We start from the raw sequence: 22,886 nt of genomic DNA, 5'->3' as shown, positions 1-22,886 counted from the left end.
TTGATAACTGTTTTGTTATATGTAATTTTGCTATGTTAAAGTTGAAGCCTTTCTTTTTGTTTAAACAGAAAAAGGGGAAATGATGGAGGAGAGTTATCTGTCTATGTTACTTTCATTGGTTAATTAATAAAGAAAAAATGCCTTGGCCCTTTAAGAGACAGAAAATTAGGTAGGTGGAGAAGACAGAACAGAATTCTGGGAAAGAGAGGGGAGACGCTTCAGGCAGTCTCCATGCTTCTCCTCTCCGAGATGGACGCAGGTTAAGATCTCTCCTGGTAAGCCACACCTCGTGGTGCTGCACAGATTACTAAATATGGGTTAAAGGAAGATGTGAGAATTAGCCAATAAGAGGCTGAAACTATGGGCCAGGCAGTGTTTAAAAGAATACAGTTTCCGTGTAATTATTTCGGGTGTAAAGCTAGCCGGCGGCCGGGTGGCGGGACGCAGCGCAGCCTGCAGCTTCCTTCTACACTTGGGCTCTTCGACCTGGGTAATGGGGAGAGGCAGTGTTCCTGTCTCCATCGCTCCGCGGATCTCTCAGTTTTATTCTCTAATATTTACTTCCGAGTTTTATTATTTAATAAAATGAAAAAAGAAATCATGATATCTGTCATCCAATGTATGGCGACATCATGCAGTGGCTTTTAAAGCGATCTGCACAGCCACCCACTGACTCTGAAGCCTGCTGAGTCAGTCACTCATTTCTGGCTCCATCATTCGAGTAGCCCTGTGCCCTCCCCTGCCATATCCTAGCCAAACGGGCTATTCCTGCGTGGTTTTCCCTTGGGCCCAATTCTCAGGCCTCTCCCTGCACCTCCCTGCCTAGCTCGTATAAGTACCTAAGTGGAGCAGAACAAGTCCAGACCAGCCCTGCGTGGACAGGACTAACGCCAGAACTGACCAGAAACAGTCTGGCTGTCTTCACCACCCCCCACCCCTCCCATCCCGCCACACACACGGCTGCTGCTACCGCAGCTGCCACCGCAACCCACACCTGCTGCGGGCCCCCCACTCGAGGCAAGGATTTTACTGCTGCTGCCATGGCTGAAGGTGCCGAGGGGCCCATGCTTGTACCATTGATGTCCGCTGATGTCTTCTATCCAGCTGTATTGAGCAGCAACAGCTAGCCAGTAGCAACAGGTGGGATGGTTCTGTCCACACCGCTGCTTCCCAGCTGCATGCATTTCTCCTACTGGTTTCCTTACATTAGCTCTTCAGTCAGTTCACACGCAGGCACACCCTACTTGCAGAGTGCAAAAGCAGCCACAGTGGTCCTTGCTGTGTGCCTGCTGCTAGGACACAGTTGAACATGATCATGACAGCTAATGACCCTGAACATCTCCGCCTATGCTGTCAGCATCATCAGAGCTGGCAAGACACTTGGAAATTTTAAAACAGGGAATAAGTTTTGTTTTTTAAAAACGGAGAAAAATCTTTTCACATTAAGAATCAGAAATATCGGGGCTGGAGACAGAGAGAGAGCTCAGAAGTTAAGACCACTGGCTGTTCTTCCAGAGGTCTTGAGTTCAATTCCCAGCAAGCACATGGTGGCTCACAACAGTCTATAATGAGATCTAGTGCTCTATTCTGGTATGCAGGCAGAACACTGTAAACATAATAAAGAAAAAAATTTTTAAATAATTTTTAAAAATTGGAAATATCACAATGCAGGAAGTTAGGACGATGTTTGATGCTACTATAGATGGCTTACAAATGGAAAGAAACAATGATGGGATAAACAACTTAGCTGGGGTTGACATAATGTTGATCATACTTATTATTAGTTTGCTAATTCATGTTTTATCTTTAAAAAATGCTTTGATAGCCAAGCGGTGGTGGCACACACTTTTAATTCTAGTACTCAAGAGGCAGAGGCTGGGGGCTGGAGAGATGGCTCAGAGGTTAAGAGCATTGCCTGCTCTTCCAAAGGTCCTGAGTTCAATTTCCAGCAACCACATGGTGGCTCACAACCATCTGTAATGAGGTCTGGTGCCCTCTTCTGGCCTGCAGGCATACAAGCAGACAGAATATTGTATACATAATAAATAAATAAATATTAAAAAAAAAAAAGAGGCAGAGGCTGGTAGATCACTGTGATTGCAAGGTCAGCCTGGTCTACAAGAGCTAGTTCCAGGACAGGCTCCAAAGCTACAGAGAAATTCTGTCTCAAAAAAGAAGAAGCGTCTTTAATCCCAGCACTCGGGAGGCAGAGGCAGGCGGATCTCTGTGAGTTCGATACCAGCCTGGTCTACAAGAGCTAGCTCCACGACAGGCTCTAAAGCTGCAGAGAAACCCTGTCTCGAAAAACCAAAAAAAAAATTTAAAAAGAAGAAGAAAAAAAAAAGAAGAAGAAGGAGAAGGAGAAGAAGAAGAAGAAGAAGAAGAAGAAGAAGAAGAAGAAGAAGAAGAGGAAGCTAATTCAGAATGCATGAGGTGATCAGGCCTTTAGAGACAAGATCAGCATCCATAGATGAATAGATATAAAATACAGTTAATATTGGATCTCATACTCATGATCATACTTGGATAGAAGTACTTGGTGATTTCCAAAAAATTTAATAAAACTCAAAAGGTCAGATATTTTAATTGTGGTAAACAAGGTCATCTAAAAAGAAATTGTAGACAAGGCTTTCCTAGAAACAATGTTTTTTCTAGCGATAATCCAAACAGAAGGCCCCAGCAGAATTCTGGAGAATGTGGAAAACATAGTCAAGGCTGACATTGTACTAATGAATGCAGATCAACAAAGGACGGGCAAGGTAACCCTTTGCCATCAGGAAATGCCTTAGGAAGTCTATCACTGTCCCCATTGTCAAATATAGTTCAATCATTACCTGTCAGTATGGGGAAAACTCCTCCACAGAGCAATTAAAGGACCTAATGCCAGCCAGGCAGTGGTAGTGCAAGCCTTTAATCCCAGCACTCAGGAGGATGAGGTAGGCGATCTCTGTGAATTAGAGGACACCCTGGTCTATAGAGCAAGTTCCAGGACAGCTAGGACTGTTCTACAGAAAACCCTATCTCAGAAACAAAACAAACAAACAAACAAATCAAATAAACAAAAACACTAATGCCTGTTACTTAAAACCATACTGCTCTGGATGACAGAACAGATAAAACACAATTTTCAGGAAAGATCATAAAATAAGTATTTTGGCAAACTGCTATTAAATGTTCAAAGACCATACCTTAAAAATAGGAATAAATGGCATTGTAATTGAAGGTTAGGTTAACACAGCCATGGATGTCACAATATTTTCACCAAAATATTGGCATCTAAATTGGCCCTTTCTGGAGACAAAAGTAAATGTTCTGGGACTAGAATTTTATTTCAGGTAAAAGAAAGTGCAATATGGGTCAAGTGGATAGGAAAACTAAATCATATTCATCCGACATAGAAAGAGTTTATGGGGATGTGATTTGTTGCAGCAATGGAAAACACAGATTAACACTCTACTAGTCTCAGAAACAAACCATAAAATAAAGAAAGCTTCAGAGAAAAGTAGTAAAAGGTATTATCAATAACAGTCTCAGATCATCAGGTTGTACTTAAGCAGGGCACAACAACTGGTGATCTTGCAGGGTCACCAAAAACCCAACTATTAAAATGGTCAACTGACAAAACTGTCTGGGAGAAAAACTGACCTTAACATCAGAAAAATTACAGGCACTAGAACAGCTGCTACAGGAGCATTTAAGTGCCAACATATTGAAGAATCAACCAGTCCTTGGAATTTTCCTATATTTGTCATAAAAAGAAAGCTGGAGCTGGGCAGTGGTGGCGCACGCCTTTAATCCCAGCACTCGGGAGGCAGAAACAGGCGGATCTCTGTGAGTTCGAGGCCAGCCTGGGCTACAAGAGCTAGTTCCAGGACAGGCTCTAGAAACTACAGGGAAACCCTGTCTCGAAAAACCAAAAAAAAAAAAAAAAAAAAAAAAGAAAGCTGGAAAATGGAGGCTCTTAACAGATTCAGGAGCCATAAAAAAGATGATTAGGAAATGGCTCTTTATAGACTGTAATTCCCTTGCCTCCTTTATTTTTTAAAAATATTTATTTATTATGTATACAATATTCTGTCTGTGTGTATGCCTGCAGGCCAGAAGAGGGCACCAGACCTCATTACAGATGGTTCTGAGCTACCATGTGGTTGCTGGGAATTGAACTCAGGACCTTTGTAAGAGCAAACAATGCTCTTAACCTCTAAGCCATCTCTCCAGCCCCCCCCCCCCGCCTCCTTTATTACCTAAAGGATGGTCTACTATAATGATTGGTTTAAATGACTGCTTTTTTACTATGCCTTTACAAGAAGAGAATAAGGAAAAATTTGTCCTTATGATTCCCAGCCTGTTAAAAGGTACCAGTATAAAATTTTTCCACAAGGGATGTTAAACAGCCCCTCTTGTGTCAATATTTTGTACTACAGCCATTGGACATAATTCATAGTTTCCTCAATCTATAATTTACCATTATATGAATGATATCTTACTAGCTAGTTCAATCTTAGATACCTTAGAAAAAAATGTTTGAAGAGGCAAAGAAATTTTTGCCTGGTAGGGGATTTACAAATTGTTCCTGAAAAAAATATAGGGATTTATATTAATTATCGTGGATAATAAAATAGATTTCCAAAGATTTTAAACCACAGAAAGTACAAATCAGGAGAGATCAACTATGACCTTGCAATGATTTTCAAAAATTGCTAGGAAAGCTGGGCAGTGGTGGCTCATGCCTTTAATCCCAGCATTCTGGAGGCAGAGGCAAGTGGATTTCAATGAGCTCAAGGTAAGCCTGGTCTACAAAATGAGTTCCAGGATAGTCAAATCTGTTACACAGAGAGACCCTGTCTCAAAAAACAAAAACAAAAACAAATTGCTAGGAGATATCAACTGGCTGTAGCCCACAAATGGATTGACAACTCGAGAACTAAGTAATTTATTTCAAACCTTACAAAGGGATAAGGATTTAAAGAGTCCAAGAAAATTACCAGCTGAGGCTGAGAGCGAATTGGCTTTGGCAGAAAATAAATTACAGGATGCAAATGTGGATCATCTGTTTGTATTCTGGTTATTTTATGTACTACAGAAGATAATATTTTAGAATAGATATTTTGGCCACACAGAGTAAAAAATTAAAGACACATGATGTGGGAGGGTCTTCTGTTTTAATAAAGAAACTGCCTTGGCCAGCCCTTAGGTGGGTGGAGTAGACAGAACAGGAAGAAGGAAGTGAGGTAGATGGCTCAGTCAGATGCCACGCCTCTCCTAAGTGAGATAAATCGCCATGCCTCGCCTCTCTGGGGCAGACTGCCCTGCCTCTCCTCAAGGAGACGGACGTGATGGGGCCAGCCACCAGGTCAGACATGCTAATCTTTCCCGGTAAGACACCACTCGAGGTGTTACACAGATTGTTAGATATGGGATAGTCAAGATGTGAGTAAGAGGCTGAGACTAATGGGTCAGGCAGTGTTTAAAAGAATGCAGTTTGTGTGTTGTTATTTGGGGCATAAGCTAGCCGGTGGCCAGGAGCCGAGCAGGATGAAAAGCAGGCCTGCCCGCAGCGCCTCACTACAGACACATGTAGAAAAGATTTCTGAATTGATTCTGAAAGGAAAATTGAGACTTCATCAGTTATCAGGAATAGACCCAGCAGAAATTTTAGTACCTTTTACTAATGTTGAGATTTCCCCATTATAAGGCAAAAATGAACATTGGCAAAGACCTTGCAGTAATTTCTTGGGAGAGATTAGCAACAAATATTCCAAAAGCAAGAGAACATCAGTTTATAAAAAGAACTAGTTGGATTCTCTCTCATATGTGTTAGCAATACCAATTTCTGGAGCCCCTACATTCTATACTGATGGAAATAATACAGGAAAAGCAGATTATAAATCAGGGAAATGAGTAAAGTGGCTCAAAGCCCAAGGATCCTTTCTAATGTCAGAAATTACATGCTATTCTCATGGTATTATTAGATTTTCAGAACCTCTTATACAGTTACTGGCTCCCACTATGTAGAAAGAGTTGCTTTGCATATTGAAACACCTGAAATTTATTCCAAGTAATTCAGAATTAATTTTACTATCTACTCAATTACAAAAAATGTTCAGTAATAGAAATCATCCATTGCATATAAATATCAGATCCCTCACAATGTAATGAGGAAATTGATCAGTTTTAGTGGGGTGAAATGTGCTAGAAGCCTCAAGAGTTTCATAGAAACACCATGTTGTTGCAGGTCAGTAGTGGCGCACGCCTTTAATCCCAGCACTCAGGAGCAGAGGCAGGCAGATCTCTGTGAGTTCAAGGCTAGCCTAGTTTATAAGAGCTAGTTTCAGGACAGGCTCCCATAACTTCAGAGAAACCCTGTATTGAAAAAACACAAAAGAAAGAAGAAAGAAAGAAAGAAAGAAAGAAAGAAAGGAAGGAAGGAAGGAAGGAAGGAAGGAAGGAATGGAAGAAGGAAAGGAAGGAAGGAAGAACAGACCTAAAAACCATGTTAACAGCAAAAGTTTGAAGAAATATTTTTTTCTTTCATTTGGAAACAAGACACGAGAACTATAAAGGAAATGTCCTACTTGTTCTTGTGTAACCAAACTCCACTCGCTGCAGAAGTACCTCAAAGGGTACTCAAAAAAAGAAATTGGCAAATGGATGTGTTTTATTTTGGTGAATTTGTAAAATTAAAATATGTGCACCATACCATAGATACTTATTCAGGATTTCAATGGGCAACTGCTTTGGGTTCTTAAATGGCTAATTCTATAATTGCACATTTATTAGACATTATGGCCATCATAGGGATACTTGTATAAATTAAGACAGAAAATGCTCCAGTATATGTCTCTAGAAAATAAAAGTTTTTAATATTACAAAATAAAGCATATTACAATATACCACACAATCCTACAGGATAAGGTTATAGAATGATTTAATTGTACTTTACAAAGTACGCTTTATAAACAAAAAGGGGTAATAAAGTCACCCAGAGATAGATTTGCACAATGCTCTATAGACTTTAAAAATTTTTAAATAATAATAAGAATGAAATGATAATTGGTGGAGAGACATTGGTTAGTGGAAAAAAACCTGCTCAACTGGATCCACCCTGTATACTTCAAGTTGTGTTGACTTCATAATGGAAACTGGAGTATTATTACGTTGGGGAGAGTGTGACTTTTATTTCCATAGGAGAAAAAGCTATGTAATAACATCTAAACTGATAAAAGATTAGATTTGAATGAGAGGAGACCTTTTGATTAGGAGAGGTGACAGGTCCATCAAACAGTGTGACCATTTGACCTCCAAAGGGGAGAACTCCCCAAAATTAATGTTGGGGCAAGGTTTTTGTTTTTGTCTTTGTCCTCTCAGAATAAAAAGCATCCAACTAAGGAATCTGAAGACCACCGGACAAATGAGACCACTTGAAGGACAAAACCATCCAGAGAATTGCCTCAAGGAAAAGGAGCAAATTGGCCTAACTGTAAAGCACATTTCCAATAAGATAATATCTCATAAACCTTCCCAAATGTTTGTCTCTAATGTTCTCTATAGACATATATGGCAATGATCATTTTGTAGTCCCAATTCAATTAAAAATTAAAGATGGTTTCAGAATTGGGAGTGGCTCTTTTTCTAAAGCTAAGAATGCTTGTTAAAGGAAAATTCAAAATCTCTGTCTCATGTCAGAAGAGCCTCCTAGTATGGAACAGAAGAAAAACCAAAGTTAAGGGACTATTCTATTGCCACTAATCTCATAATCAATCCTCTGGTTTATTTTTGACTCTTTAAAAACTTTTATTAAGGTATAAGTATTATCTCAAAATCTATAAGATTTATGTACATATGTATTTTAAACCATATATTGTGATATTAATGGTCCTATATAGGGTACTGATTCCAGAATAGCTTCATCTAGCTTCCTGTATGTGATTTAAGGCTTGAGTCTGAGCAGGTAGCTAGAAACTAAGTTCGCGTACTCCAGTGTATGGATGGTGCCTCGGTATCTGCTACATATGACATTTAAAATGTTTTGTTTCCTTCAATGAATCATGATCATTCCTAACGGTGACCTTTGAAGTCTCCAAAAGAATATTGGGGTCCCACGATTGATGAATCCACCTGGACTGTGTTAACACCACTATGCTGACAAACCACACTCAAGATCAGTTTTAAAACTACAGTTTTAAAGGACAACTTCAAAGCAGTTGGCTAACATGGTCCAGCCTCATAGGCTACTCCAGTCAAGACTTAAGTTTAAGCCTTGCACTCTCAAATCACACCAAGAGTCGACAAGAGCTAGTTCTTCCAGAATTTGATCTTATCTCAGTTTTTCAGGGTCCCCCAAAGATGCTGTTGCCTCCACCCCCAGACTGCAGGAAATATTTTTTTCTTCGAGACAGGGTTTCTCTGTAGTTTTGGAGCCTGTCCTAGAACTAGCTCTTGTAGACCAGGCTAGTCTCAACTTGTAGAGATCCTCCTGCCTCTGCCTTCCAAGTGCTGGCATTAAAGGCACATACCACCTGGCTGTGCAGGAATTATTATTATTATTATTTTTTTTTGGTTTTTCAAGACAGGGTTTCTCTGCAGCTTAGAGCCTGTCCTGGAGCTAGCTCTTGTAGACCAGGCTGGTCTCGTGCAGGAATTATTTTTAAGAACACTCTGTCCCACATTACCACGAGGTGAGATGGATGGGTTTGGTCATTCAACGAATGTTTGTCCATTGTTTGAGGGGTTGGACACAAGTTGTTATTGGTCATGGTCAGGAAAGAAACTAAGCAAGGGAGGTTTAGATTCAATGATTTCTTCTGAAAAGAAAAAAGTGGGATATAGGAATGATAGGATAAAAGGGTAGTTTATTGAATTGACTTAGAAAGCAACAATTAGTCTCAAACATTTTAATTTGGTATGGAATTTGTATACTGATACAATTCAATGTTATCTTTGTTAGAACATACTCTTTATGTTTCTACTCTTGTTTATGATATTCTTGTAGCTGGTGGTAGTGGCATACATCTTTAATCTAGCACTCAGGAGGGAGAGGCAGGAGGTCTCGGTGAGTTTGAGGCCAGCCTCCTCAAGAGCTAGTTTCCAGGACAGATAGGGCTGGTTACATAGAGAAACCTTTGTCTCAGAAAACAGGAAATAGGGGCTGGGGAGATGGCCAGTGGTTAAGAGCACTGCCTGCGCTTCCAAAAAGTCCTGAGTTCAATTCCCAGCAACTACATGGTGGCTCACAACCCTCTGTATAAGATCTGGTGCCCTCTTCTGGCCTGCAAGCTATATATGCAGGCAGAATACTGTATACATAAATAAATAAATAAATAAGCAAATCTTTTAAAAAAAGAAAAACAGAAAACAAAATATTCTTATATATTAATACAAATATAAGGCTATTTTGTTATAATGTATTATATTTCTATTTCTTATTTAAGACATTATACCTATGTAGTTCATTATTAAAAATGCCAATGTAAAGTTATAATCCTAGAAAACTATTAGGATAATAAAAAATACAGGTTAGCCGGGCATGGTGGCACACACCTTTTTAATCCCAGCATACAGGAGGCTGAGGGAAGTGGATCTTTGAGTTTAAGCCTGCCTGGTCTACAGAGTGAAGTTCCAGACAGGACAGCCAATTATACACATAGAAAGCCCTGTATTAAAAAAACCAAAACCAAAAAACAGGTTAGTAGTTAGTCATCTATATCAATCAAATTTATAGTCACTTTAGGCATATTTTCAAAGTTCAATCAGAGACATTTTTTTAAATAGATGGTCTCCAAACACCTACAGAATATGGCATTTTAATATTTTATAACAAGTTTTTTATGTAGTGAGACACACCTGCTCCTGGCAGCATCAATTTACTCCAAAATCAGATGATGAATATCGAAAAACCTTCAGTGGAGTTTGCTTTCATTTGTGGACAAAGAAACTGCCCATGCCTTGACTGTTGCGAGTATGTCGTTCAAACTGGACAAGTAGGACATAAAAAGCAACCTGCTCGACTTTGCCAAGACAAGGGAGGACAGTCCTTTAAAATTCCTGCTTCAACAGAAAAATCTGACAGATATTCTAGGCCTGCAGGGTGAAGATGGACTCCCTATACATTGTAGAGGAACATTGGGTGACTCTCCAGGCAGTTAGGCTACCTCTCTTATTTCTATAGTTTTGGAAGTTGTTTTGCTCTGCATTTCCTATTTACTCAGGTAATATATCCTTCTCGGTCTCTGATTGAAGACTAGATAATTATAGTTACAGTTTCCCTTAGTCATGATAGAAAACAATTAGGCCTAAAACTTTGGACTCATCAAGAGAAGAGAGGTAGTAGAGTATTTTCTCTGATTTGCCAAATACAATTGACTGGACATTGTAAATTTTTTTTTCAAGACAGGGTTTCTCTGTAGCTTTGGAGCCTGTCTTAGAACTTGCTCTGTAGATTCAGGCTGGCCTTGAACTCACAGAGATCTGCCTGCCTGTCTCCTGAGAGTGATAAAGGCGTGTGCCACCACCACCCAGAGTGAATGCAATTCTTATTGCATAGTTTCATTGTGTTAAAGTTAATATCTTTTCGTTTCTATTTAGACAATACCTGATAATTGTTCTTATTGTACATAGTTTTTCTATGTAAGAGAGTTGAAAACCCTTTTTTTTATTTAGACAAAAAGGGGAAATGTAGGGGGGGCTTTTTGTGTGTGTGTGTATGTGTATTGCTCTGAGATCACCAAGAGTCAACTTCGTTCAAGAGGGGCAGAGTCCATGTTCAGCTAGCCAGATTGGACCATAGTGGACTCAGGGGAAGACAGAAGAAGACACGCAGAGGAGAAAAAGGAGGAGCTGAGAGAATGCTTAAACTCTTTGAGGGAAGTGGGGAGAGGGAGGAGTTCCTCCGTGGCTCTCTCAGTTTATATTCCCTTAATATTTACTCCCAAGTTTTATTATTTAATAAAACGAAAAAAGAAATTGCAGTATCTGTGTAGGGATTTTTGTGTCTTTTGCTCCCAAGAAGTCATTATTTGAATGAGAAAAAAATCATGATTCACTCCAACTCCTAGCCTCCTGTGTAATGTAGAGAAAATAACAATCATATGCTTTCCTTCCTTGCTGTCTTCTTTGAGATAGGGTCTAACTATGCACCTTTGACTGCCTGGAACTATTCAGATCAGATATCCAAGTCCCTTGGCCTCCAGAGTGCTGGGATTAAAAGCATGTATCACCACTGGTCTACACAGTGAGTTCTAGGATAGCCAAGGGTACACGGAGAAACCCTGCATCGAAAACCAAAGCAAAGCAAAACAAAAAAGCATGCACCACCACGCCATCCTTGCTTTGCAATCCAGGTTAGATTCAAACTCCCAATCCTTTTGCCCCAGCTTCTGAAATAGCTGAAGTCATCTGTTCCGTGGCACCCAGCTAATATCATATTTAAATGGCTGCACAAGAAATAGTATAGGTTATTTGGCTGGAAATATGGCTCAGAAGTTGTGAACACTGTCTTGATTTTTTTCTTTTCTTTTTTTTTGGTTTTTCGAGACAGGGTTTCTCTGTAGCTTTGGAGCCTGTCCTGGAACTAGCTCTTGTAGACCAGGCTGGTCTCGAACTCACAGAGATCGGCCTGCCTCTGCCTCCCGAGTGCTGGGATTAAAGGCGTGCGCCACCACCGCCCGGCTTGATTATTTTTATTTTGTCAATTCGACACAAAGGAGAGTCACCTGAGTAGAGAGAACCACAATTGAGAAACTGCCCCGACCAGACTGGCTTGTGGGCATTTTCTTGAGTGATTGATGTGGGCGAGGTGGAGGTTGGGGGAGCTCCCCTGGAGAAGTCATGAGAAGTAAGCTAGTAAGCAATGATTTCTCCATGGTTTTTGCTCCAGTTCCTGACTTGACTTCAATCAGTGACAGATTGTGACCCACTAAGATGAAATCATCCCGAAGTTGGTTTTGGCCACAGTATTTTATCACAGAATGCTATGTAGACTAGAAAACCCAAGATAAGGGCGAACCCACAACAGTCTGTAGCTCCAGCTTCAAGGAATCTGACGCCATGTTACCTTGAACATACCAACACGCAGGAGAGAATAGTTTTTGTTTGTTTTAATTACAAGTTATAGTACTAGTTCTCCAAATATCACAAAAGGTCACACCATGAAATACTGTCTCCCGGCTGTGAACTACTGACCAACGCAACAGTTTCCAGTAAACACATGCTTCGTCCTGCTCAGAGAAGAAACGGGGAGATCTCCTTTCCTCACTCCTCACAGGCGATGTGGTCTGGGCTCCCTCCCAGTCGTCCCTCACCCCCACCGCCATAAGCTAGCAGTAAGCGCTACCTTGTCCTTTGCCTGTAATAGTTTACGGCTCTGTGAGGCAAAATCGCTCACCTCCCTAAAAGTGCAGAGGCCAAGGGGGCAGACCCAGGAGAGAAAAGGCACAACTGAGAGCCACCGCTGGGGATGGCGACACGAACCAGACACGGACATCAGTCCCCAGTTCCCGCCGGCTCCCGCGGAAAATGCCGCGCGCGTCCCCGGACACTCTGCCGGAAGTCCCGCCTGCACCCGGGACTACAGCCGCGCGCCCTCCGGCCAGTGCTCGCATACAGTGTTAGACTGGCCATCTCGCACCGTGAGCTCAGGAACACTACAGAAAGCCCAGGCAGCCGAAAGCCTCGCGAGCTCCTAGGAAGCGGCATCCCTCCCAGAAGGGCAGGCCAAAGGCACAGGCCGAGCATCGTCGGTGCCGCAGGCGGAACTTCCGCCTTGGGACCCGGAAGGGACCGCGCCGTCACTGGTGGGAGTTGTAGTCCGCCCTTGGTTGGGGGGGGGCCCGCGGCTCATGCGCCGTGCACCGAGGCTTGTTTCACATCTGTAACAACAGGTGAATTGGGCTTTTTATTCTACCCTTTCGTGCCCCTTGAAGCAGCCTGCCACGGTCAGGGGTGGTCGGCGCGAGGAGGGGTCCCGGGTCCGGCCGGCGGCCAGGAGGAAAGTGGGAAGGAGGAGCTGGCCAGCCTGAGGAGCAGGCCGGGCATCCTAGGCCTGCCCGGGAAGCCGGCCCGGCCGAGCCGTGGACAGTCAGGCCTCGGCCTGCGGTTGCCATGGAGCCGGGGCGGGGCGGGGGCCAGACCGGTCTGCTGGGGCGGGCCTCGCTGCCAGGGGCTTTGCGGAGGCCGATGGAGAGGCAGCTTTATTGGCGCGACTACGCCTTCACCTCAGGGGATGCTCCGTTTTCCCTAGGCTGGGCCTGGAGGAAGTCTCCGCAGTGCCCCTAGACCTTTGTCTGCCCCTCCTCCCACTGTGCGATCTGGACCGTTTCTCCAAAGGGAGGCCTGGTGCATTTTTTTTACTCCTTTGGTTTGCCCCGTTTTGCACCGACCTTGTCACTGGGGGAGGCTAAGGGGTGAGGTGTTCTTTGTTTGCTGGTGGTGACTTGTCCCATTTTGCAGGGGAAGACCTAATGCATGTTGGGTCCTTTGTTTGCAGTGAGGTGAAGTCTCAGGGGTCCTCAGAACCCTCAAGCCAAGGGTATGGCGTCAACAGGCTTTCTAGATATTCCTTGTGTAAGCAACTTTGGTCATTTAATTGCGGCTTTCCAATGCAGAGACTGTTCACCTTACAACCCCAGTTCATGGGTGTTTGCCATGCACTGTAGCAGGTAGACTGCAGCAGTCCAGTTGCAAGGTCTCAAGTTGTTTTGGATGCAGCCTACTGGTCAGTGCGAAATTATACATTATCTGATAATTTCACTTGCAGTTTCTTGGACGGCAGTGATTCCACTGCCATGTGCCATGCTCAGAGTCTTGACATTTCCAGGAGGGAAGACTTTTTCCTGATTTTATATATACATATAAACATTTGTATATATAAAATTTAGATTTATGATAATGCTTTTAACTTGTGCATTTGTGTATTCTTTGCCAAAGTTTATATCTATGTAGGCCTACCCTGCCTGACCCCCAAGGGTAGTAACTTCCCATGTATTTGAATTTATGAAGCTATAGTCCAGAGTTTTATCAGCTTTTGGACTCCACTTGTCCTCTCAAAAATGAACCCGATACATCCAGAATACGGGCTGATATGTTAGAAGAGTAGTGTAATATGAACATGTAAAACCAAGGGGTCAGAATATTTAAATACAGATTTTTCATTCTGTCCTGATGCTATGGGATCCGGGGTAAGTTTTATAATTGTGTTTCAGTTTCCTTCCCCAGGAAAGAACATTCTTCACAGGATAGTTGCAAAGGATATATGAAGTAATGTTTATGGACTTCATTTGTAAACTGAAATTAAGATTTCAGCGCTTGAGAGTACCATGATTGTAGTTTTCCCAGTCTGGAAGTGCCATTTTAGATAGATTACTATTATAGCCATCATGGAAAAGTGAAGGGGGTTTGCTTTGGTCTTGGAGAAAATGTTCTTAGCATTTTCTTATAGATGCTCTGTGGGGCAATTCACATTTTGTGGTCCAGGGCCTCTTGACTGAGGCCGTTGTGTCAAAAACGTGTTAAAGTTAGTAAATTGATTTCTATGATTGGTACAGTTTGGCCTCCCAGTGGGGACTGCCCTGCAGTGACCTTACATTGTATTTTCCAGGAGGAGGCCCAGCCTCGTGATGAGGAATAGCAAGGAAAGAACTCAGCTCCAGTTCGAAAGCCTAGAAAATCTGAGCCCCTCGCTGCTTCTATAAGGTAAGGTGACGTAGCCCTGCTTACCGCGTGGTTGTGGGTATTTTGCTTAGCCCCACTGTAATGCGCATGGTTAACTCCATTTACGGTCCTCTTAGGACCACTGTTCATAGTTTGTCATTATGCGATCTGTGTGCTGGCTTGGGGCCATCATAATCTCCTGGAGGTTGTATTTCCTCACATAAGAAATTTCGACAGACTAGAAATTTTTGTATCTCTATAAATTACATTAGACTGAATCAACTATTTTAAAAAATATCAGCACATTACAAGGGAAGTACATCTATTTTGGCTCTCTGTGAGATGTCCTGGAACATAATGAAGTGAGGTTTTTGTGTTTTTGGTTTTGGTTTTTCAAGACAGGATTTCCCTGTGTAGCCCTGGCTATTCTGGAACTCCCTCTGTAGACCAGGCTGGCCTCGAACCCACTGAAATCCGCCTGCCTCTGCCTCCCAGGTGCTGAAATTAAAGGCGTGTGCCACCACCACCTGGCATGAGATGTTTTAATATTTCAGTCTCATAGTTTTTAAGGTGAAAACAGGAAAGACTGTAGTATATGGAACTTGGGTGGCAAAGAGAGAATCCAAAAACTTTTTAAAAGCAGTACTCAGCTGGGCATGGTAAGTCATGCCCATAATTCCAGCACCGTGGAGGATTCCTTTGACTGCAAGTTACAGTCTGGGCTACAGAGTGAGACTATGTCCCAAAAATCTCTGGTAACTAAAATTAAAACAAAACCCAAGTCTGCTTACATGCAGAGTAACTTAAAAATTCTTAGAAAGAAAGTATTGTTTCTGGGCTGCAGTTAAACTTAGTGGTATATCTATTGCTCAGCATGCACATGACCTTGTGTACAATTCCCAATACAATTCCCTCCCCAAAAAAGAAAAGGTAATTAAAGCATTCGGGCTCCTTTTAAATTATACTCTTTTCATTTGCATGGAAGGTGTTTGTGTGATGTAGCTTCTTTAAGGAAATGGCGTTGTTGTTGACACTGTTGGTGTTTTCTCTCTTGAGTGCACCATGTCTTAGTGGCTGAAATTCTCCGCATCCTTGGAGAAGAGGTCATGATATGAATTTGAAAGATCAGGTCTTTTACTTCGCACATCCCCACAAAGTCGAGAATGAAAGGGAATAGCAGTTAGGGACATCCTCATTGCCTAGAAATGTTGGACGTTAAACTAATGTACAAAACATTATGTAGAACTTTTAAAACTAAATCTAGTAACTGTTACTGGAACTAATTCTAATCCAGGACTACTATTACTAAAAAGATCTCTGCTGGAAGCCAGGTGGAAGGTAGCGCACACCTTTAATCCCAACACTTAGGAGACTTTCTGTGAGTTCGAGGCCAGCCTGGTCTAAAATGTGAGTTCTAGGACAGCCAGGGCTGTTACACAGAGAAACCCTGTCTCGAAAGAAAATAAATAAATTAATTAAAAGATCTCTATGTATGAGTTTGGATATTTTACAAAAAATATTACTAATTTATAGGTGTTACTTTTTCTAGTAATCTCTAGATAGATAGAGCCCTCAGTTAAATGTATAAATACAAGCCAGGCATGGTGGCAGACACTTGTAATTCCTTCACTTGGGAGGTGGATGCAGGAGGATCAGAGTTCAGAAAATGAAGTAAATAAATAAAAATTAAAGAAAAAATATACTAATTGGTAGACTATACTAAAACCCCAAATATGAGTTGCATACTCTCAGTGCTCAGGGGGCTGAAATAGGAGGTTAGTCTCAGGCCAGCCTGGACTCTATAGTAAAAAACCCTCTCTTGGGGAATGGAAAAGCATCAATCAAGATTTCTGGCTAGTAGCTGTGGTCTGTTGTATTTATAATTTATTATTAGTGTTGCCATTAATAACTATTATTTAGGAAATTTACCATTCATTTCATAGGGACTCCACCATAAAAAACTTTTTTTTTTTTTTTTGTGACAGGGTTTCTCTGTGTAGCACTGGCTGTCCTGGAACCTACTTTGTAGACCAGGCTGGCCTCAAACTCACAGAGATCCACCAGCCACTGCCTTCTGAGTGCTGGGATTAAAGACATATGCCACCACTGCCTGGCAAAACATTTTAATTCTGAAACTTTCTTTGGTCACTCTTTGATACTGTCAGCCAACTCTCATTCCAAAGGATGCTATCAGGGTTTCTGACAGCCCAGTTTGTTCTCAGCCAGTTTGCAGTCCTGTTTTCTGATGTCACTTACTACAGAAAGTCCATAAGGAATTCAGTTTCTTCTTGGAAAGCCAAAGAAAATCTGGCAGTGTTGTAACTGGTTGGAAGTGTGTCTGTCTTGACAGCCTTCATCACTTTATGTTTAACAGGCTTAGAGAGTATGGCAGAAAGAAGGGAGCTGTCAGTTAGAAAGCAGCAAGGACAGACTGTGGAGCTGAGCGGGCCTTTGAATTTTTTTCTTTTTTTTTTTAAATTTATTTATTTACTTATTTTTTTCTTTTTGATTTTTTGAGACAGGGTTTCCTCTGTATAGCTCTAACTGTCCTGGCACTCACTCTGTAGACCAGGCTGGCTTTTCTAAAAAATATTTATTTATTTATTTATTTATTTATTTATTTTGCAATATTCTGTCTGTGTGTATGCCTGAAGGCCAGAGAGGGCTCCAGATCTCATTACAGATGGTTGTGAGCCACCATGTGGTTGCTGGGAATTGAACTCAGGACCTTTGGAAGAGCAGGCAATGCTCTTAACCGCTGAGCCATCTCTCCAGCCCCCACCAGGCTGGCTTTCAACTCAGAGCTCCACCTGCCTCTGAGTGCTGGAATTAAAGGTGCCAGCCTCCACTATCTTGGCATTCTTTTTTTTTTTTTTTTTTTTTTTTTTTTGGGTTTTCGAGACAGGGTTTCTCTGTGGCTTTGGAGCCTGTCCTGGAACTAGCTCTTGTAGACCAGGCTGGTCTCGAACTCACAGAGATCCGCCTGCCTCTGCCTCCCAAGTGCTGGGATTAAAGGCGTGCGCCACCACCGCCCGGCTATCTTGGCATTCTTAAACCTGGGGACCAGCAGTGGGACTCACTAGTTGACAGCTTCATTTCCCTGACTTCTGGATAATGTCTCTGTTCTTGCAGTCTTTGCGGATTCTTGAACCAGGAATAGTAACCAACATTCATGGCCTTTTGACTCTCCTTCTCAGGATTCCAGCTTTCTCTCCTGGCCAGAAATGTTCAGCCTGGACTCATTCAGAAAAGGTAAGAATGGAACAGTTCATATGACTCCACGCCTCTCTTCCCTTTGATTGGCTGCTGTGACAGTTGTGAGCCCGCCCCTGTAGTGTGCAGTTCTCTGACCCTCTGGGGTTATTCCCCAAAACCTCTTCCTTTCCTACGTAGCTCAGAACTGCTGCTGCCTTTGTGCATGTTTATTTCCTTACTCCCAAAGTGTTCCTTCCTGTCAACCACTGCTTATCAAAATCCTGAAATCCTGCCTGCTTTTCTCCTTCCTTCCTTCCTTCCTTACTTCCTTCCTTCCTTCCTTCCTTTCTTTCTTGTTTTTTTTTTTTTTTTTTAATTGTATAGCCCTGGCTGTCCTGGAACTTGCTCAGTCGCTCAGTAGACCAGGCTGTCATGGAACTCACAGAGATCCTCCTGCCTCTTCCTCCTGAGTGCTGGGATTAAAGGTGTGTGCCACCACTGCCAGGTTTTGTCTATCTTTAAATGTTGTACCCTTGAATGTGGGAGGACTCTTTTCAGATAGCAATGGAGAAATTGAGCTAATCATTTCCAGCCTTATCCTCAAAGCAGAGCTGAAAGTAATTCAGAATTCAATCTTAATCTAGAGGAGCCTATAGGCATTTCAGGTTTATGTTTACTGTGAAACCCACACAGCTCTCATACCTTAAAACTTATGAGAGAAGCAGAGCATGATTGAAATATATTAAATAGGAACTGGAGAGATGGCTTAGAGGACCTGGGTTCGATTCCCGGTACCTACATGGCAGCTCACAACTGTCTCTGTAACTCCATTCTAGGTGATCCAGCTCCCTCACATGGACAAACCTGCAGGCAAAACACCAATGCACATAAAATAAATAAATATTTTAAAAAAAGAAATATATTTTATGTAGCCAGGCAGTGGTGGCACGCCTTTAATCCCAGCACTCAGGAGGTAGAGGCAGGCAGATCTCTATGAGTTCGAGTCCAGCCTGGTCTACAAAGCTAGTTCCAGGACAGGCTTCAAAGCTACAGAGAAATCTGTCTCAAAAAACAAAAACAAAACAAAACAAAAAATAAATATACTGTATGAAGTCCTCAAAGAATTGATACAAATATTGTATTAAAAAAGAAGCCATGGGCAAGTGCGAGTACAGTAGTATGACCAGAGGACGTCAGATCACTGGGGCATGGGAAGATGCTTCGGGCCACCAAGGCAGGCAGCTGGTATGATGCCAAGAACGTGCCAGGAACATTCTGATGAGAACAAAGTTGCTGAGGCAGTGCAGTGGGAAGTGGAGCTCCAAGCTGCTGGAGCTGCTTAATTTTACTTCATGTATCTCAAAAATTTAGAGCTTCTTATAAAGGTAATTTGTGGCCAGGTGTGGTGGTGCACACCTTTATTCCTAGTACTTGAGAGGCAGGCGCGGGTAGATCTCTGTGATTTTGAGGCCAGTATGGTCTACAGAGCAAGTTCCAGGACAGCCAAAACTCTATGCAAAGAAACCCAGTCTTAATGCCCCCCCCCCAAGACTGACATAGACGACTAAAGCCAAGCATGCAGGATGTATATTAAGATTCACAGAGAGGCCAGATGTGATGACATAGACCTGTGACTCCAGCCAGCACTTGGGCCCAAGAACCCAAAGTCATCTTTGGTTCAGTGAGTTCAAGGACAGTCTGGTCTGTTAGATATGCTGTCTCAGAAAAACTAAACAAAGCAATCATAAACTTTATAAGATTAGATGAAGAAATAGTTTGGGGCCTTCTGGAGAGTCAAAAAAGATCTCTACAAGGATATCTCTGGTGTCTGTAATGAGCCAGTTACTGTTCAATTGTGTGGCATTGTTGCCCTGCTCCTTACAACCTGTGGTTGGCGCTCCACTTGCATTCGTAGGGTGAATTATCTCAGTCTTATGCACTGTGAGGGATGAGAACATGTCACCCTGATGTGTTTTATTTTTCCCCAGATCGGACCCAGCACAGGCAGCGTCAATGCAAACTTCCCCCACCCCGCCTTCCACCCATGTGTGTCAACCCTGCTCCTGGAGGGACCATCTCTCGAGGTAAGGGAGGAGGAGTCTTGCCTCCAGCAACGGCTTGGTCCAAGAAAATCAGTGGGTAGATGGGTGGCAGTTGAAACTTTGTACCAGGGACATGTGCTTCTCAAAAGTGAGCCTGGAAGGTGGGCTTAGCAGAACTGATGGTCCCAAGTGAGGATGTACTTACAGTAGGTTTTTTATGATCCTTGGTTGTGTGACTTCAACCCTATATTCTCCTTGGGCCTCCACGTGTGGCCTAAAAGAAATGTTAGGATAAGTTGAGTTGTTAAAGCACCAACATGGAGAAGCTTCTAGGCTCTTCTGTTTCAGAGAGAGCAAATGCTTGAAGCAGGGTCAGAACAAAACACTGACTCAGCCTGGTACCCTCCATCTTAGATGCTTAGATACTATCTTTCCCAGTACCTAAAAGCACTTTGCTGACATTAACGTCTACCTGACAGTCATTTGGCGAGATGGCCTATCTTTTTTTTTTTTTTTTTTGTTTTTTTGTTTTTTGTTTTTTGTTTTTTGTTTTTTGAGACAGGGTTTCCCTGTAGTTTCTAGAGCCTTTCCTGGAACTAGCTCTTGTAGACCAGGCTGGCCTCGAACTCAGAGATCCGCCTGCCTCTGCCTCCCGAGTGCTGGGATTAAAGGCGTGCGCCACCACCGCCTGGCTGGCCTATCTTTTTGATGAGGAAGAATATCTAAATACCTTAGGTGTATGTATACCTAGGGATAGAGCCAGTAGTCAGTACACATGTATTTTTTTTTTTATTTACTCTTATGTGCATTGGTGTTTGGCCTATATGTATGTCTGTGTGAGGGTGTCAGATCTTGGGTGTCAGAGTTACGGCCAGTTATTAGCTGTCATGTGGGCGCTGGGAATTGAACCTTGGGCCTCTGGAAGAGCAGTTAATGCTCTTAACCATTGAGCTGTCTCTCCAGTCCTGAGCACACGAATCTTTACCTTCCCTCAGACGTCATTCTTTTTTCTCCATTTGCCAAGCCCAGCATTCCTGGGCCTTTGTCTCGTGACAGATGTGCTTCCCTGCCTTGGCTGCCTGTGCATCTGTCTAGTGGAGAGAACAGTATTGCGCCTCCAAAGTGGGTCTGCCTAGTCTAGTTTCTGTAAAGTAGTTTGAAGGTTAAGAACTTAGGACTGGTGTGGGGAGCAGTTTCTGTGGCCCTGATGCTCCCGTTTCCAGTGTTCTGCCCTCCACTCTGCCATGGCCCTGTCTTTCGACAGCAGCATAGCATAAATACATACTTCCAGCCCTGTGACCACCTGACTTAGGTTTTAAAGAAATGCCACCCCTACGCTAAAACAAGAGTTGATTGCCCTTTTTTTTTTCCTTTCTTAAAATGCCCTGTAACTCGAAAAGGCTGAACGTTAACATTTCCAACATGGCAGGTGAGTGGTTCTGAGAGTGTTAGGTGTGCTGTGGCTGAGATCCAAGATTCTTAGCTTGGGTTAACTAGGGGTCAGATAAGCAGTGCCTCCTTGAATGCCAAGGTGCACACTATGTTCTTGGGATGGATAACTGCCCTGTGGGTGACCCATAGGTACCGCATGCTCCTTTTCTAGCTGTGCCTCCAGAAGGCATCCATGGGGTGTCAGAAGACATCCTGATATGCATATACTCTTAGGCCTTCTTCCTTCCATGCTGCTTTTGTGTGTGTGGGAGGGGGTGGGGTGGGCATTGAACCCAGGGCCTCACAAATGTAATGCTAGGACTCTACCACTGACTTATATTCCCTCCTCCATCTCCTCCTCTTTTATTTTTGGGATGGAGACTTACTGTCTTGTACAGGTTGACTTTGAACTTCTAGGCTAAGCAGTCAGCTGTCTTACTTTAGCCTCCTAGTAGCTGGGCTTATAGCCACTCCAGTGGCTTCACTTGTACTTCTGTCCTTAAGAAGAAGCTACAAGAGCCAGGCGGAAGTGGTACACTCCTTTAATCCCAGCATTCGGGAGGGAGAGGCAGGCAGATCTCTGTGAGTCTGAGGCCAGCCTGGTCTACAGAGCGAGTTCCAAGACAAAGTTCTAGGGAAACCCTGCCTCAAAAAACAAAAACAAAAAAGAAAGAAATTAAGAATGAGAGAAAGAAAGAAAGAAAGAAAGAAAGAAAGAAAGAAAGAAAGAGGAAAAAACAAGCTGTGAAAGCCACATGTGGACATGAGCAGCTGTAATCCCAACAGTATGAAAGCAGGAGGATCAAGGGTTCACGAACAGTCTTGGTTCCAGTAGTACATGGGACTTTGTCTCCCCATGCCTCTAGAAAAAGAAGGTATGAGGTAAAAGCATTGTGCTGGATCGTGGATAGCAACACTATCCAGTAGTGATGCTTACCTTTAGTCCCAGACTCAGGAGGCAGAGACAGGCAGATCTCTGAGTTCAAGGCCAACCTGGTCTACAGAGTGAATTCCAGGGTATCCAGGGTTACATAGAGAACCCCTGTCTCATAAAAAATAAATAAGTAAGTAAATAAATAAATAAATAGCTAGCACCCAGGAGACAGTGGCCGTTTGTATTGAGCAGAGATCATCAGAGTCAGATTTAGAATTGAAAGGAAAAAAAAGATCATCTCCTTTCCAAACCTTTTTCTTTCCTACTGCCAGTCTCTTACCAAGGGAAGGGTGAATAAATCGACAAACTTACCTGTAAGGGTCCTCTGTGCATCTTTTTTTTTCCTGCCCAGAATGAGGCGTGGGACTCTAGAAATACTCCAGGATCCCCTGCCCAGACCCATGGCCACAGTTTGCTCTTTCCTGTGTGTTCCGTATGCAGTTGTGTTTTTCCTGATATGGCATCTTTACATTGAAGGATATGTGGCAGTCACATGTGTAAGGGTGCTTGTCTGGCACCTATAGCTCTTTATTGTCCCATCGCCAGTCAGCTTAACCATGTCTTCTTGTTGAGTAAGTTGTCACATGCTGGCTGAGACCCCAGTTGTTTCAGTGTTGCTAGCCCCTCCCCTATTTCTG

General features: G+C 42.7%; 1 protein-coding gene across 3 annotated transcripts in view; it reads left to right on the top strand.

Moving 5' to 3' along the window:
* The first annotated feature begins 12,752 nt into the window (after positions 1-12,752).
* Positions 12,753-22,886, top strand: part of Dhx30 (DExH-box helicase 30) — a 28,377-nt gene continuing 18,243 nt past the window's right edge. The window contains exons 1-4 of one of the 3 annotated variants that reach the window (XM_038323424.1): positions 12,753-12,878; positions 14,594-14,688; positions 17,844-17,898; positions 19,830-19,925. In XM_038323424.1, coding sequence (XP_038179352.1) covers positions 19,855-19,925 — 71 coding nt within the window. In that variant the 5' untranslated portion in view covers positions 12,753-12,878; positions 14,594-14,688; positions 17,844-17,898; positions 19,830-19,854. Of the gene's footprint in view, positions 12,879-14,593; positions 14,689-17,778; positions 17,899-19,829; positions 19,926-22,886 lie in introns of all 3 variants that reach the window. The other 2 variants (XM_038323425.1, XM_038323426.1) reach the window with 2 other exon arrangements.

Source organism: Arvicola amphibius, chromosome 3, assembly GCF_903992535.2.
Source record: "Arvicola amphibius chromosome 3, mArvAmp1.2, whole genome shotgun sequence".
In the NCBI taxonomy this organism is placed as follows: Eukaryota; Metazoa; Chordata; class Mammalia; order Rodentia; family Cricetidae; genus Arvicola; species Arvicola amphibius.
This window is presented reverse-complemented; position numbering and strand designations above follow the sequence as displayed.